This window comes from Entelurus aequoreus, linkage group LG11, assembly GCF_033978785.1.
Source record: "Entelurus aequoreus isolate RoL-2023_Sb linkage group LG11, RoL_Eaeq_v1.1, whole genome shotgun sequence".
Classification (NCBI taxonomy): Eukaryota; Metazoa; Chordata; class Actinopteri; order Syngnathiformes; family Syngnathidae; genus Entelurus; species Entelurus aequoreus.
This window is the reverse complement of record NC_084741.1, coordinates 31,684,292-31,703,049: the sequence shown is the minus strand read 5'-3', so window position 1 is coordinate 31,703,049 and position 18,758 is coordinate 31,684,292. Positions and strand designations below refer to the sequence as shown.

At 40.1% G+C, this 18,758-nt stretch overlaps 1 protein-coding gene across 1 annotated transcript in view; it reads right to left on the bottom strand.

Annotated features, from left to right (window-relative positions):
- Positions 1 to 17,927, bottom strand: part of itga8 (integrin, alpha 8) — a 191,894-nt gene extending 173,967 nt beyond the window's left edge. Inside the window, exons 1-2 of the mRNA XM_062062941.1 lie at positions 17,613 to 17,927; positions 7,730 to 7,860 (exon numbers count right to left, since the gene is read on the bottom strand). Of these exons, the coding sequence (XP_061918925.1) occupies positions 7,730 to 7,860; positions 17,613 to 17,794 (313 nt within the window). The 5' untranslated portion in view covers positions 17,795 to 17,927. The remainder of the gene's footprint in view (positions 1 to 7,729; positions 7,861 to 17,612) is intronic.
- Between the last annotated feature and the right edge of the window lie 831 nt (positions 17,928 to 18,758).

Below are 18,758 nucleotides of genomic sequence, written 5' to 3'. Positions count from 1 at the left end.
TATTGTGGATATTCAATGCACATTTCAATTATCCTTTTTAGATAATGTATGGCGTTTGCGTATGACCTTCTTAATCCGAAGCCTGATTGCTGTACCTTTAACGTCACCATCTCCGGGGCTAAGTTGAATGTCAACGTTCTCAGTTTATGGCAACAACCTTCTAGTATTCAAGTGAGATGCATGCTCAGTATGTCAATAAAGCAACTTAAGCTAAAAGTAGTTCTTCAGAGTTAGCTCTTACAATAACAATATCACCAATACCTGGTTAATATTCAGGTCACAACATGTAAATGGAGTATTGTTGGCGTTTTTTGGATGTATTTGATGGGCGCAATAGAGCACTCCCATTAGGTGCATTGTTAGCCACCTCGTACTTGCTGTATATTACAAATTAGAATGCAAATGAGTTATTGTCTTACATTAGGATTGTGAATGATAGGCAAAAAAATCCAAAAAAGTGCAGCTTTTCTTTAAGATTCAGTTTCAAGGATACACCAGTGACCCAAACTATATGTACAAAACCCCAAAACCAGTGTAGTTGGCACGTAGTGTAAATCGTAAATAAAAACAGAATACAATGGTTTGCAAATCCTTTTCAACTTATATTCAATTGAATAGACTGCAAAGACAGATACTTAACGTTCGAACTGGAAAACATTATTTTTTGCAAATATTAGCTCATTTGGAATTTGATGCCTGCAACAAAAAAGCTGGCACAAGTGGCAAAAAACACTGACAAAGTTAAGGAATGCTCATCAAACACTTATTTGGAACATCCCACAGGTGAACAGGCTAATTGGGAACAGGTGGGTGCCCTGATTGGGTATAAAAGCAGCTTCCATGAAATGCTCAGTCATTCACAAACAAGAATGGGGCAAGGGTCACCACTTTGTGAACAAATGCGTGAGCAAATAGTCAAAAATTTTAAGAACAACATTTCTCAACGAGCTATTGCAAGGAATTTAGGGAGTTCACCATCTACGGTCCTAATATCATCAAAAGTTTCAGAGAATCTGGAGAAATCACTGCACGTAAGCAGCAAGGCTGAAACCAATATTGACTGCCCGTGACCTTTGATCCCTCAGGTACTGCATCAAAAAGCGTACCGCCTGTGTAAAGGATATCACCTTATGGGCTCAGGAACACTTCAGAAAACCACTGTCAGTAACTATAGTTCTTCGCTACATCTGTAAGTGCAAGTTAAAACTCTACTTTGCAAAGTGAAAGCCATTTATCAACAACACCCAGAAACGCCGCCGGCTTTGCTGGGCCTGAGCTCATCTAAGATGGACTGATGCAAAGTGGAAAAGTGTTCTGTGGTTTGACGAGTCCACATTTCGGACGTTGTGTCCTCCGGAACAAAGACGAAAAGAACCATCCGGATTGTAATAGGCGCAAAGTTCAAAAGCCAGCATCTGTGATGGTATGGGGGTGTATTAGTGCCCAAGACATGGGTAACACACACATCTGTGAAGGCACCATTAATGCCAAAAGGTACATACAGGTTTTGGAGCAACATATGTTGCCATCTAAGCAACCTTATCATGGACGCCCCTGCTTATTTCAGCAAGGCAATGCCAAGCCACGTGGCTTCATAGTAAAAGAATGTGGGTTCTAGACTGGCCTGCCGGGAGTCCAGACCTGTCTCCCATTGAAAATGAGTGGCGCAATATGAAGTGTCAAATACCACAACGGAGACCCCAGACTGTTGAACAACTTAAGCTGTACATCAAGCAAGAATGGGAAATAATGCAACCTGGAAAGCTTAAAAAATCGGTCTCCTCAGTTCCCAAACATTAACTGAGTGTTGTTAAAAGGAAAGGCCATGTAACACAGTGGTAAAAATGACCCTGCGCCAACTTTTTTGCAAAGTGTTGCTGCCATTAAATTTTAAGTTAATGATTATTTGCAAAAAAAAAAAAAATTGTTTTTCAGTTTGAACATTAAATATCTTGTATTTGCAGTCTATTTAATTGAATATAAGTTCAAAAGGATTTGCATATCATTGTACCGGTATACTGTTTTTATTTACGAATTACAAAACATCAACTTCACTGGTTTTGGGTTTTGTACCTTTATATAGGCCCTAACCAAGATGTAGTATGTTCTTTCTTGGCCTATGCACCACTCCTGGAAGAGGTTTCACGGATGTCTTTTGTGTTGTTATTTTTATTTACTGTTTATGTCACAAAAGTAGCAATCAAACAACAAAGCTTATATTTTTGCTTAGTACCGCAATCTTATTTCCACATGTCGCTCTCGCGTGCTGACACTTTTTGAATCTGCCGCTGAGGGGGATGCGGATTTAAAGCCACTTCCAAACAGGCGTGCAAAGTCATCTTAGCGTTTCATTTTAAGGGTCACAGACACAGAGAGAGATGGCCATCTCAAAGAGGGGGTGGATTGATGGAGGCGAACGAGAGACAAGAGGAGGGGAAAGGAGACAGGGATACATTTTCAACATGTAATGAAAAACAGACCTCACCCAATCCCCCCTTTTCTTCCAAACGGGAACTCAATTCCCATGTGCACACAAAGCACCCCCCACCCACCACACACACACACACACACACACCCTCCTTTCTTGTGTTCTCCCTTGTTCTGGTTCCTTACTTCAATCCACGGCACACAAAACATTACCGATGCTGATTGGATACTTAGCATATCAAACTATTCAGTCCTGCACCAGCAAACCTAGCAGCATTTTTAAGGGGGGTGAAGTTGATATGAGCCAGAAGTCTTATCTTTCTTTTCTCCCTGCAAACCACCAGCTCAAATACAAGTGCATGGCACATATTACTGGTTCCATATGTAGCTTCAAGAGATATGCAAATGCAGCTGGCACTAAAATACAGCTCTTTAGCGTATATGTCTTCGACTTAAACAAACTTTTTTGATCCACAAGGGCAATTGTTCCTCACAGTAGCTCAGTTTCAAAGGATGGAAAGGATAATGCAGGTATTAAATAGGCAAAACATGTACAATAGTAGCAATATTTAAATATAACATATATGTAATATTCACTAAATTGGCCCTAGTGTGTGAATGTGAGTGTGAATGTTGTCTGTCTATCTGTGTTGGCCCTGCGATGAGGTGGCGACTTGTCCAGGGTGTACCCCGCCTTCCGCCCGATTGTAGCTGAGATAGGCTCCAGCGCCCCCCGCGACCCCGAAGGGAATAAGCGGTAGAAAATGGATGGATATATGTAATATTTAAATATTATATATACAGTATATAATATATACTGATATATTATATTATATTATATTTGTATATAATATATAAAATATATAACAAATCCCAATTACCATGTACAATATTACAGTATATGTAACAGCTGCAGCAAAAAAAAAGGGCAGCATAAAATAGAGAGTAGATCCAGCAGAAAATATACATTATAAACAAAGAGAGGTAGCTAACAAAGAAGCGGTCAGGTAATAGACAGATATCATCTATTGCTGTATGGCGAGTGATTATACAGCTGTATGGAGTGCGTAATGAAGGAGTTGTTGAATTGAATTGTAAATTATAAATCAAAACTGACCTCATTAAATCCTTTAAGACAGGGGTGTCCAAACTTTTTACATTGAGGGCCGCGCACTGAAAAACCCAAGAATGCAGGAGACATTTTGATATACCGTATTTTAAGGGCTATAGAGTGCACCGGGTATTTGAGCCGCGTCCACCAAATTTTAGAAGTAAAAAATATGTTTTACATATATTAGCCACACTGCAGATATATACATTGGTAAATTAGATATTGGTAAATGTTTATTTACAGACCTTAATTGTTTCCAAACACGGCAGTAAAGCGGCTGATCAAACAAAACAGAAGTCATCGTCATGGTCCCACTAGCTGCGGAAGCGAGCTCTCCAATCAGCTTAACAGACTCAATAATAAATTCACTGTGACGTTTTGGTGAACTTACGAATCGGAACCAGTGAAAAACTGGCAACATGTGAGTAACTTTATAAACACATTTTATTATAAGTTACAACAATGATTTTACATTGGGGTAATCAGTCACTCACCTCCTCTAAAGTTTACGTATCATTGTAAGGTGGCTAGGCGATACGGACCAAAATTGATATCCTAACATTTTTAGTCCGAATGGCGATATACGATATATATCGGTATCTTAAAAAGAAAACGTGCAAAGTGCATAATGCATACTTGCCAACCTTGACACTTCCGAATTCGAAAGATGGGGGCGGGGCGGGTTTGGTGGTAGCGGGGGTGTATATTGTAGCGTCCCGGAAGAGTTAGTGCTGCAAGGGGTTCTGGGTATTTATTCTGTTGTGTTTATGTTGTGTTACGGTGTGGATGTTCTCCCGAAATGTGTTTGTTATTCTTGTTTGGTGTGGGTTCACAGTGTGGCACATATTTGTAACAGTGTTAAAGTTGTTTATACGGCCACCCTCAGTGTGACCTGTATGGCTGTTGATCAAGTATGCCTTGCATTCACTTATGTGTGTGTAAAAGCCGCATATATTATGTGACTGGGCCGGCACGCTGTTTGTATGGAGGAAAAGCGGACGCGACGACAGGTTATAGAGGACGCTAAAGGCAGTGCCTTTAAGGCACGCCCCCAATATTGTTGTCCGGGTGGAAATTGGGAGAATTTCGGCAGAATGGTTGCCCCGGGAGATTTTCGGGAGGGGCACTGAAATTCGGGAGTCTCCCGGGAAAATCGGGAGGGTTGGCAAGTATGGCATAATGTTGCCAATGTGTTTTATGTCTAGATAACCAGTGTTGAGGGTACTTAAATAACTTTTTATTGTAAGTAGTAACGTAACGTGTTTATTCTTATAAAGATCATTAGTTTAGCCGTTACTATGTCAGAGCAGTTTTCGTTAAATTTGTTCATTAACGTTAGGTTCTAAGCCTCACGGTATAAATATAGATGTAGCTTCTACTAGCTGACTGCGGTGAAATCGGTCGGCAGTTCAGTTTGAAACTAATCTTCATCCACCCAGCCGCTACACTAGGTTAGTCTGCACGGGCTATGGGCAGAGGCACTTTCAAGCCGAGGAGTAGCTAAACATCTGACACACCGAGCGAGCAGCAGAGGAGCTATTGCTAGCAGCTGTGCTAAGTCGCTAACAGAAGTGAACAACATAAAGTCGCCACAAGGAGAGATGTGGCTTCTCAAGCAAATTGGTGTATGTGTCAATAAATCTGTAGTCACTCACCAATCGCCAAATGCAGTCGCTGACTAAAGCATTGCATCACTCGGGAGTCGAGAAATCGGCACCGTACGCCATATTTTTTTGAAAAGTTTGTTGTGTTGCATTGTTGTGCATCAGAGAAGCCCACGTCAACAGGCAAGGGCCGAGGTTTAGCCAAAGGGAATGCCCTGTGCTTCGCCCGTCAGGCGCAGAGAAGAACAAACGGCCGTAACACAAGCACATCAAAAGGTACTGGTATGGCGGTATAGTCTCAAATATATACCACTTTCTAAAATATACCAGTATTAACCGGTATACCACCCAGCCCTATTGTGGCGACTATCTTTCCAAACGGGGTGCAGCACTAATATATCCGAGTCAGTTTTGGCCACGCACATCTATCTTTTTCTTCACTTTCTTCCTGACACAAACATTTATTTTAAAATTTCTCGGAGACACAGCAATGAAGGCTAACGGTCGCTCTGTGGTTTGCAATAGAAAGATCACCTCTAACTGACTTGTGAGTGGTCAGACCATGCCAAGCTCAAACACATTGCTTATTTTCAATATGATTTGCATACATATAAGGGGGCGTGGTCTGAGCGTGCCGGGCTACGCACACGTCTGCGGCGGATTCCAAGTAGATTGTGATGTGACAAAGAAATGTGCTTGGATTTGTGCATGCGAACACGTTGATACATCGGAATCTTTGATTGTGTACGCCATTTTCTGAATTGGATCGTACATCCAAATTTAGTAGGCTCATACGCTGCTTACAAAGCCGCATCAAAGCCAGTTTAAAAAGAATGGTGTGCACAAACTACATTAAAATCTACATCTATAAAAATAATAGACATGCAGTAAGAAAGGGATTCATATAGCTCCATTCCGTGGTGGATCTGACGTGAGAAGAACGTTAAAAGTTCATCGTTTTGCAATGCATTCTGCTGAAAATGATTGAAAGCGCCACTCTACATTATAACTGACGCTGTGGTCAAAGTAGGAATTGCCACAAAATACATTTTAAGATGTTCAATACTATACTGCTGTATGGCGGCTAAACTGGATTTTACACCCCCCAATTTGTCTTGTTTCATGTGTCAGCTAAACCGCGGCGAATGTGGCCCTTCCTATAGTAAATAAGTTTGAGTTTGAGTTTTGAGTTTATTTCGAACATGCAAGCATACAACATGATACATCACAATTTCCAATTTCTCTTTTCAACATGTTCGAAAAGGAGTAGGAAGAAGCAGAGCTTATTTAATCCTACCCCTTTTCTTTACATAACAGTTGCAAAACTTTTTGTTCACTTCCTGTTCACAATTTATTCACAACAAACTCCATAAGTAATCACAATAAAAATAAATAAATAAATAATAGTAAGAATTCGATAATAATAATTGGTGAAGTAAGTCATATTTCATATGATGAGATAAGTAAGATTACTTTAAGAATGAATGAATGGATGGATGAAATAAATTGAGAATGTTTGTCATGGTTCTTCTTCTTTGTACTTTGTAAACACTTTAAGTTTGAAGAGTTTCTTGAAGTGTATCATATTAGTACATTGTTTGATTGCTTTGCTTAATCCATTCCATAATTTAATTCCACATACTGATATACTGAAGGTCTTAAGTGTTGTACGTGCAAACAAATGTTTTAAATTACGTTTTTCTCTAAGATTATATTTCTTCTCTTTTTTTGAGAAGAATTGTTGTATATTCTTGGGTAGCAGGTTATAGTTTGCTTTGTGCATAATTTTAGCTGTTTGCAAATTCACTATGTCGTGGAATTTCAGTATTTTTGATTCAATAAATAAAGGGTTTGTATGTTCTCTATATCCAACATTATGTATTATTCTAACTGATCTTTTTTGTAACACCGTTAATGAATGAAGTGTACTTTTGTTATTATTTCTCCATATTTCTACACAGTAGCTCAGATATGGTAACACTAGTGAGCAGTAGAGAATATGAAGTGATTTTTGGTCTAGAACATGTTTTGCTTTATTCATTATTGACGTGTTTCTTGCAACTTTATGTTGTATATTTTTTACGTGAGATTTCCAGTTCAATTTATCATCAATCATTATACCTAGAAATTTGGTTTCATTTACTCTTTCAATTTCTATTCCGTCTATTTGTATTTGTGTTTGACTTTCTCTTCTACTGTTACCAAATAGCAATATTTTAGTTTTACTAAGATTCAACGATATTCTGTTTTTGTCAAACCATCTTTTTAATTTGTTAATTTCTTCTGTTATTATTTGTATTATCTCCTGTGTGTTCTCTCCTGAACAAAACGCTGTTGTATCATAGTTAATATGTATCATTGTTGAAAAGCAGGAAGTAAATAGAACCCTTTTGTATTCCTAGTTTTTTATGTCAACATTTAGACTTTTTCCCGTTGCTTTACCCATTTTTTCCAACTTGTATCTGTTTTTTGCTTTAGAAGTATTTTTAGAATGTTTTAAAAATCTTTGCCGTGGGCCATCATTGGCCCCCGGGGCCCACTTTGGATACCCCTGATTTACGACATAAAATGAAGTGTAGAAACTCACCGGACGTGTCAAAGGGTATCTGTCTGCAGCTGTCAGATGTCCCGGGCCAAGGACAGTAGTAGACAGCTCCAGTCTCCACAATGCTGGACTGGGAGGCGTTGGCCTTGGGAGCCCCCACCAACACACTCAACCTAACACACACACACACACACACACACACACAACACACACACACACACACACACACACACACACACACACACACACGCACACACACACACACACACACACACAAAGACAAAAAGTGGACCAATGTGACTTTCAAGAAAAGTACTATGATTTGGAGAAAACAGTAAAACCAGAGAGATGTGACGCTGGATGACTTCCAAGTTGCTTGAATGTCAACAGTAGTTTCGTATAAGAATAAAAATAATAATAATAATTGTAAAAAAAAAAAAATACAATTAAAAAAAAAAAAAAAAAAAAAAAAATTTAAATAAAGATATATATATATATATATATATATATATATATATATATATATATATATATATATATATATATATATATATATATATATATATATATATATATATATGTATGTGTGGGAAAAAATCACAAGACTATTTCATCTCTACAGGCCTGTTTCATGAGCGTTTCCTCAATCATCAGGAGATTTTAATGGAAGCATTCACATACCATGGTTTATATAGGGCACAGAGCGGGTGGGTACAGGCAGGCGTAGGGGCGTGGTGATTGGCTCATTTGTTACCTAGGAGGTGTTTCCTTCTGTGACGGCATGCTGATACAATTTCGCTGCGCTTGTTGAGGGATGACAAGTCTGGACTGTATATAATAAACAGTTTCTCTTTTAAGCATAGGTTGCATCTTTTATTACTGTTGTAAGGTGTGCTGGATGCAAGAATTTGCCATATTATCGAATATTCAACATTATTGTCTTTGAGATTCCAAATGTGTTTACTGAGTTCTGTAGTGTTCCGCAAGCTTTTGCTTCTGAAAGAGGCTTTGTGATTGTTCCATCTGGTTTTGAATGCTCCCTCAGTTAATCCTACATATGTGTCGGATGTGTTAATGTCCTTGCGTGTTACCTTTGCTTGGTAAACGACTGATGGTTGTAAGCACCCCCCGTTGAGAGGGCAATCAGGTTTCTTGCGGCAGTTACAGCCTTTGTCGGTTTTGGAGTCGTTCTGCCTGGTGGTACAGCAAAAACGTCTCAACTAATATTGGCCACAAATTCCTCACCCTGATCGACAAACACTTCCCCAAAGGCAACACCCTAAGAAAAGTATTCAACAAGAACAACATTAAATTGAGCTACAGCTGCATGAACAACATACGACAAATCATTTCAAACCACAATAAAGCAATTGAAAAGGAGCCGTCCACCACCAGTAGGGATGATACTAGAAACCGGTTTTCCCGGTTGTTTGATAAGAAAAGAACAGAGTCCTCGGACTCGAATCCCTTTTTGAGAACCGGTACCCGTTATCGAGACCACTATAGTAAAGGAAAAGAGTTGATTCTTTATTCGAATCCCGTCCCGACCAGAAATGCTCCGCGGGACATTACAAGAAATGACGTCACGTAGCTCAGTCATTAGTAGGGATGATACTCGAAACCGGTTTTCCCGGTTGTTTGATAAGAAAAGAACCGAGTCCTCGGACTCGAATCCCTTTTTGAGAACCGGTACCCGTTATCGAGACCACTATAGTAAAGGAAAAGAGTTGATTCTTTATTCGAATTCCGTCCCGACCAGAAATGCTCCGTGGGACATCACAAGAATTGACGTCACGTAGCTCAGTCATTAGGCGCAGATAGCGAAAGCAGGAAAACAATGGACGGGAAAAAGCGCTCCAAGGTGTAATAAAGTTCAAAACAAAAGCTATAATCCATCGAATAACTTTACTGAGAGATTTTAGCAGGGTAAAACACATGACGAACACTTTTACGACCAACCGGAAACATAGCAACCAGGCTAGCAACGCACCTCCTTTACGGCAGCTGTCGCAACGTTCTTAAAACAACCGCAGCACATACATATATATACAACATATCTCCCTTTTTTAACTTTTGTTTTTCTTTCCTTGTAAACAAAACAAAATCACAATGTAGATGTGTTGTCTGTCTAATTATAAATAATGCAGACGAGGCGTGTTGGCTGAGTTCTTGACGTTTACTTTCACAGCGTGGCAACATGAAACACTTTTCGGGGCTACCGCGCATGCTCGTAACTCCCGTTGCATGCTGGGTAGTGTAGTTGTTATATTCTCTAGCTCTTTTTTTAGCTTTAACTTTTCATTTTTTAGCATTGTAACCACATTTGCAAAGAACTTTTCTCTTCATAGAATTTTCTTTCAATAAAGAAATAAATTGCAAAAATGTCAAAGCATCATAACAAACAGTTGTGTCAAATAGCAGCAGAAGTGCACTTTTTGGAGAGCTGTATTATTTTCAGTTTTGTGCCCAAGGGACTGATTTTATTTAACACTATATTATTATTTATTCACCTATAGTGATCACAGACACAGGTTGTTTTTGTGTTACTGTATATATTTGTTTCTCTGAAAAATCCCACTTAAATTACTTTGGGTAGCAACAGTCAATATTTATTTATTTTATTTTATTTTTTTAGGTGGGTAAGAGTCAATATTTATTTATTTATTAGATTTTATTTTTTTTATTATATAATATTATATAATAAAAGTGAGCTTTTGTTAAACCAAATATTGTGTGTTTTTTTCCATATACAACAACCTATCTGGACTCGATAAGAGAATCGATAAGGAATCGGTTCGATAAGAGGATTCGATAATAGGCTCGAACTCGATAATTCCTTATCAAACATCATCCCTAACCACCAGGCAGAACGACTCCAAAACCGACAAAGGCTGTAACTGCCGCAAGAAACCTGATTGCCCTCTCAACGGGGGGTGCTTACAACCATCAGTCGTTTACCAAGCAAAGGTAACACGCAAGGACATTAACACATCCGACACATATGCAGGATTAACTGAGTGAGCATTCAAAACCAGATGGAACAATCACAAAGCCTCTTTCAGGAGCAAAAGCTTGCGGAACACTACAGAACTCAGTAAACACATTTGGAATCTCAAAGACAATAATGTTGAATATTCGATAACATGGCAAATTCTTGCATCCAGCACACCTTACAACAGTGGTAATAAAAGATGCAACCTATGCTTAAAAGCGTAACTGTTTATTATATACAGTCCAGACTTGTCATCCCTCAACAAGCGCAGCGAAATTGTATCAGCATGCCGTCACAGAAGGAAACACCTCCTAGGTAACACATGAGCCAATCACCACGCCCCTACGCCTGCCTGTACCCACCCGCTCTGTGCCCTATATAAACCATGGTATGTGAATGCTTCCATTAAAATCTCCTGATGATTGAGGAAACCCTCATGAAACAGGCCTGTAGAGATGAAATGGTCTTGTGATTTTTTCCCACACATACATATTACGCTCTACCACGGTATCGAGCACTATTTTTTTTTTTTTGGATAATCCAATTAAGACATATATATATATATATATATATATATATATATATATATATATATATATATATATATATATATATATATATATATATATATATATATATATATATATATATATATATATATATATATATATATATATATAGTGTTGGGTTAGTTACTGAAAACCAGTAACTAGTTAAAGTTACTAGTTACTTCATTTCAAAAGTAACTCAGTTACTAACTCAGTTACTTACACCAAAAAGTAATGTGTTACTGTGAAAAGTAACTATTTAGTTACTTCTTTGGCCTGGCCCACTAGGATCCCTCTTTATGTTTGTGAACTTTATAGTCTATACATTTAGAGTGATGTGATAATCAAACACTCTAGAAGTCTAGAATTAAACAGTATATAAGAGAATTGACAGCAACATTATAAATAAATAAATAAATGGGTTATACTTGTATAGCGCTTTTCTACCTTCAAAGTACTCAAAGCGCTTTGACAGTATTTCCACATTCACCCATTCACACACACATTCACACACTGATGGCGGGAGCTGCCATGCAAGGCGCTAACCAGCAGCCATCAGGAGCAAGGGTGAAGTGTCTTGCCCAAGGACACAACGGACGTGACTAGGATGGTAGAAGGTGGGGATTGAACCCCAGTAACCAGCAACCCTCCGATTGCTGGCACGGCCACTCTACCAACTTCGCCACGCCGTTCTCTCTAAGGTGCGTGCCTGTGCAATTGTGCACTGCTCAAGCGTCCTCTGCGCACGGCAAATCTATGCCACGCACAAAATCAAATAAAAAATAAGCGCATAACAATTTTCGACAGAGAAAACACTTTTCGTCATCCTTGTTCAAATATTGTAACGTCTGTCGAGACGCTTTGAGGACATGATTTCCATCCATCACTTTACTGAGCAAAACTCTTTATTGTCGGCCATAAACACATCACCAAAACATTAGTAAAAAAAATTATATCTAGCAAAAGTGGTCATTTTCTGCAGTACAAACCAGACCAAAAGCAACTTTGTTATATGAACAGCAGCCGCTCGCTCTTTCTCACTTGCGCCAACACATGCACATATGGCACTTAGCCAGTGATGCGTTTACAGCCACACAAAAAGTCGGACAACTCCAACACCACACATAAAGTGTAATTCCAGGTCGTTACTCTATGATTTACCAATCAAATGTGTGCTTATTCTAGTGTCATTTATTAGGAATCTTAATTTATAAATATTAATCATAAAATTCTGTTAGTATATTAAATAAATACTAATAAAAATATATTTTTTACAAACAGGAAGTTGCAGGAATGTACACATGATCCCCTGCTTACATCTCATTGTGCAACATGTGAATGTTTTAATGGGCACTAAATGCAATGTCTGAAAGGGGTACAAACTATTTCCAAAGCAGGACCTCCACCCAGACAAACAATACAAGTACACAGTTCATGAAAAAAAATATTTTTGTTATTGTCATTGTAAGTGGGCCTAAACACTTATATTAGAAATGGAAATGACTGCTGTCATTTGATTATAATAATAAGAGAATGTTGTCTGTCTATCTGTGTTGGCCCTAGCTGCAATGGGTGGGACTTGTCCAGGGTGTACCCCGCCTTCCGCCCGAATGCAGCTGAGATAGGCTCCAGCGACCCCGAAAGGGACAAGCGATAGAAAATGGATGGATGGATGGAGATTTAACTTGTTATTTAGTCAGGTTTGGGACAGGTGTGCTGCTGGTGTAGCCACAGTGTGCACGTCTGATGTTGCTCACATGGGCTCCACTGAATGCTCAGGGAGTTTTGGCGTTTGCTCACACATGAAAAATTAGAGGGAACATTGATTGACAGAGTGTGTACCTTCAGTGCTGAATGATGAGCAGAGGCAGAGTTAATCCTTAAATGGTGGTGGTGGAGGTGAAGTGGCATTGGAGTCTCTGTCTCTCTTTACAAGCTTCGTCGAAGCATGTTGCTTATTCAGCAGATTTGAGTTGCTGTTTTGGGCAGTAGATGGGATCTTTGATCCAAAGCACAATTTACATTTAACTAAAATGTTATTTTCTTTGTGCTCGACAAAAGAAAAGTAGTGAAAATATCTACATGTTAACAAACTCGACTTCTGGCTCCGCCATGATCAGACACGCGCCCCCCACCCTCCTACTTACTAATTAATGATAACAGTTTTGTTTTAAACGTCCATCCATCCATCCATCCATCCATCCATCCATTTTACAATATAATTACAACACTTTATGTACATATTTATATACAGATTTGAACAATAAGTTATTCACTGAAATATATTTATTAATTGTGGTTCTTACAAAAAATATATCTTATAAAATATAAAAGCTAAAATGTCTCAAAGCTCTGCCCCTTTAATTAGTGCATACTAAATAATTTAACTTTAGCCTACTACTACAACCATATTATTTACCAGCAACATAAAGTGAAACAGAGGCAGAGGTGTCCTGCCACAGTCAGTAACAAATAAACAGAAAACCGTAGTGGTCAAATACAAATAAGGCAACAAGAGAAGTATCCTACACTTCTCTTTTGTAAAGTAAATCTGAACAGCCTATATGGGCATCTACATCAACTATATAATTTGCCTGAGAAGCTGGACAGGACAAAAAAAAATTTTAAATTAAAATTAAAAATTAAAAAAAATTGTGGCAGACGTAATTCTTTCGTGGCGGGCCGCCACAAATAAATGAATGTGTGGGAAACACTGATATATATATATATATATATATATATATATATATATATGGCTGGGTACACCCTCGCAAGGCCAACACAGACAGACAGACAACCATAAATTCCCATAAAACTGCAATAAAGTAAAAGTATTCATCCTCTAAAGACGCCTGACTGATGCAATGGTGAGGAAACAGGAAGCTGATTGCAGAGCGATACCGTAACCCTAGTGGTATTTTATAGGTACTACAGTCATCTCTTGCCACATCGCGCATGTTTTTTTGTTTTTTTTTAAGTATATCCTACAAAGTTTTGGGTCCAAAATGAAGCATCTTCAAACATACAAATAGTTAAAAAAAAACTAAAAATATCAATACTAAAGTAGTTTTGGCCACTGGTGGAGACCTGACCAATCAGAGGACGCTGTTAAGTGTAGTGACCACTGATTGGTTCAACCTCAGACAGCTTTACTATTTTGGATCAAAAGAGTGTAGCGGTGACTAAAGGGTGTTATTTTAATGTCTAGAGGGCTCTCAGAATGTGGAAAAAATATTTAGGATTGATTGATTGATTTACAAGGTTTAAAAAGGTTCTTATGCTCTAGCTATGAAAATATTACAGATGTATTGATTTACCAAGATGGCGGCGCATTGCTATGCAGCAGCTCGGTGACGCTCTTGGGAGTGTAGAGCAATTTGGCAAAAAACACCCGTCATTTCTGTCAATTTCATGGCTGGCTCAAAGCGTGAACACTCTGTGATCACATACGACCGACAGATAATTCTGGATGTGGATGGATCGGGTCGTTGTAGACTGAAAGATGCATGTACGGTGGACCTCCTCGCTAGCATGGGAATACTTCGCGGGCTACATCGAGCGGCCTTTGTAGCAGCGGAGTCAAGTGCTAGCGGTGACCGCCAATGGAGACGACGTAAGCGGTGTGAGCGGAAGCAGAAGCGGGGATGCCGAGCGGGGCTAACAACAAAGGGAAAAGCTAACCAAAGAAGCGCTAGTCCGGGTAAGAAGTCTTTTAAACTAGAACTAGCCGGCGCCAGGCTGGATAATCCCTGCACACATAGCAATTCTCTTAGAATAAAACACAACTCACATAATGTTTTTTCTTTTGTGACCGTGTCAGAGGCAGACATGCAATCTACTGAGGTGGCTAACTATGATGCGTTCAGTTTATCGCAACATCTAGCAAACAATCGGACAATTCCCGTCGTATCAATTCCTAGATATGGTCGAAACTATTTAAAGTGCACTACGCATAATAAACGCAACATTATTAATATTGCTACTTCGGATAATTTCAACAAACAATCCTCAAAACAGCCCACTACCTATAATATGGGCTTTTTAAATATAAGATCAGTATCTTCCAAAACGTTATTAGTTAATGAGGTCATTAGAGACAACAAACTTGACGTCGTTGGTCTCGCCGAGACCTGGCTCAAACCAGACGATTTGTTTGCGCTAAATGAGGCATCTCCTCCTAACTATACCAATGCACATGTTGCCCGACCTCTTAAAAGGGGAGGGGGTGTCGCACTAATATACAATGAAAACTATAATTTTACACCTAACCTAAATAATAAATATAACTCGTTTGAGGTGCTCACTTTGAGGTTTGTCACACCGCTGCCTCTCCACCTGGCTGTTATCTACCGCCCCCCTGGGCCCTATTCGGACTTCATCAGTGAATTCTCAGAGTTTGTTGCTGATCTAGTGACGCACGCCGACAATATAATCATAATGGGGGACTTTAATATCCATATGAATACCCCATGCGTGGCGCTCCAGACTATAATTGATAGCTGTGGTCTTACACAAATAATAAATGAACCCACGCATCGCAACGGTAATACGATAGATCTAGTGCTTTTCAGGGGTGTCACTAAGGCCGATGACGTCTGCCGCTTCCACGCCGCCGACGTCTCTTCCTCGTTTCCGGCGAGACTCACCATGGCGCCACTCGCGTCCGCCTTACCAACGGCCAAGATGGTGGCCGTTCCTGGGTCGCCCGCCTCGCCGGCCTCAGCGGCGGTCTACTCGCCGCCGCCACCAGACTCGTCCCCGGTGGATTCAGGGACACTTGGGCCGGCAACCCACCACCTGTTCGCCCCTCCACCCTCCCTTGACTTTTGTTGTTGTTTTTTGGGGGATTCGACTTCTAGGACATCTGGAAGCTGTCCATAGGGGGGGATACTGTCACGACCAGGGCGCATTCCAATGCGTCCTCATCTGTGCCTCATGACGAGCGCACCGCGGGCCACGCCCACATGCGCTCTCTCATCCTTGCGCGCTGCAAGCACCGCGGGACACGCCCCCACACGCACCGCGCAGACCGCGGCCACGCACCTCCACAGCTGGCGGCAATCATCTTTCAGCACACCTGCCGTTAATGAAGTAGCTGCCTTCATAAGCGTGGACAACCAGGCATGCCGCCGCCGGAATATAGTCTTCAATCGGCGTATAGTAAGCGATCACCCTGCTTGATGCAATCCTGCTCTCTCTCTGTCTGTTTTCCCTTCCGTGTCTCATTGTCGTATCATCCTACTGCAGACCTCCGTTCCCGTGTTTGACGTTGCTGTGTGACTCGTCATTCCTCGTCGTTCCCCTGCTTCCCTGACTGCCGCCTTCGTTCCCCGACTCCTTGCTCGTCCCTGGATTCTGACGCCTCTCTATCGCCCCGGATCACCTGCCTGCCCCTGGACTTCTTCTTCTCTCGTGCAACACTTGGTAACACACACTTCAGCTAAATTACACACATAGCCTTACACCACATACACTTTTGGATCTAGTTCACACTCCACTCTATTGTTTATTTGTATATTTTCATTATTATATATATATAGTTAATGTATATAATAAATCATTGTTCATACTGCCATCTAGTGTCTGTCGCCGTCACCTCCCCTTAGTCCAACCATAACAAAGACTAGCTTAAAGTTATCTTCATTGAAAAGTACAGTGCTTTTCCTTCAAAAATAAGGACATTTCAATGTGACCCCAAACTTTTGAACAGTAGTGTAAGTTGAAAAGGATTTGCAAATCATTGTATTCTGTTTTTATTTCCGAATTACACAACGTGCCAACTTCACTGGTTTTGGGTTTTGGACATTCTATTGAATTGTTTTAGGTAAAAATGTGCTTTTCTTGTTGAAATGCATGTTACATGTTAAAAGTGTACTGTTTTTTGGGTTTTTTTTGGGGTGGGGGGGGGGGGGGGGGGGAGCCACAATTAATTTGATATCAATGGGAAACATTGATTTGAGATACAAGTATTTTGAGTTAAGAGCTGCCACAGAACCAATTAAGCTTGTAAGTTGAGGTACATGAAACCGTGATACGATATTATCACGATAATGATGATATAGCAATTGTGTGAGAATTGATACTTTTTGATATTTTCATTTTGCACATGAGTTAAAAAATTGAGTTTGTCCAGTACATCCAGTAAACTGTTTCAGAGTTAAGTGATTGATTACTATATATTAGGGTTAATATAACGTATAGTAAACGATTATTGGTATATTTCCCATCTAATTTAATAGAAGTGTGTCAGTGCACTTGCATGTTTCTGAATGAATCAAAAAGAGATCCATCTTTTTTTTGGCGCAGTTTTTGCACTGGACCATGAAGTTGGCCGTGCATGCAAGTGTACCTAATGTTGTGTCCAAGGGTCGGCATGGTCACTCACGTTTTGCTGTCGGCAGTGGCCTGGTAGAAGTCCACGGAGTAACCGAAATAGCTCCCGCCGGGTCCTCGGTACACCGTGGGATGCTCCGCGTAAAGGTTGAAGGTCCACACTCCACTTGGCGCCCTGCAGCAGCAAAGCAGCGAGAACACCCGCAGGACGAACACGTCACGTCCACGCTGCATCCTGCACAAAGTTTACAATCCTGGGAGCAAAGTTGGGGAGACCTTCCGTCGTGCAGGTGAGCAAGCTTTAAGTGGCGTCTGGATGACCGCGCTCCTCCTCCTGCGGGTCTTCTTCACCTCCCTGTGACACCCTCTAAGCCCGCAGAAGGTCTGGTGCTCAGACCCACGCCGAGACGAGTCCAACCCCTGCCGTCTGCGCACTACTCTACCCCCACACGCACGCCCACACGCACACACAAGGAAAGGCACAAACCACATCTGAGCGCCAAACTGTGCGCCATCCCTCCTTTAATGACGCATTTTCCGCATGGAATTAATCTTAATCTACCACAACACAAATAATCAAAGAGGACATGCACAATAAACACATTTAACCTTCTGGTGCGGACACGATTTAGCCAGGACGAAAAAGTATATATTTTTTTAAATTCATACATTTTACAATCGTTTTTTTTTTGTGTGCTAATTTTTGCTCATATCTATCTCCCTTTCAGCTTCAATCGAACGTAAACATAGCTAACGTGTCATCTTCTTAAAATATTTTCAACATTTGAATGACAATTGTATTTAACTATGTCAGTTTTGAATTGTAAACAATTTGCACGAATTTAGTTATCATCGTACTTGCCAACCTTGAGACCTCCGATTTCGGGAGGTTGGGGCGGGGGGCGTGGTTAAGAGGGGAGGAGTATATTTACAGCTAGAATTCACCAAATCAAGTATTTCATATATATATATATATATATATATATATATATATATATATATATATATATATATATATATATATATATATATATCAGTGGCGTGCGGTGAGGTTAATGTCTGGTGAGGCACGACTGCATCATCACAGTCAGATTTACAAACATATGAACCTGCAGTGCAGGTGTACCTAATGTTGTGTCCCTGCGGTCGTTCGCGGCTCCTGCAGCGCGAGCATTGTTGTTTTTGCACTTTTTGGCTT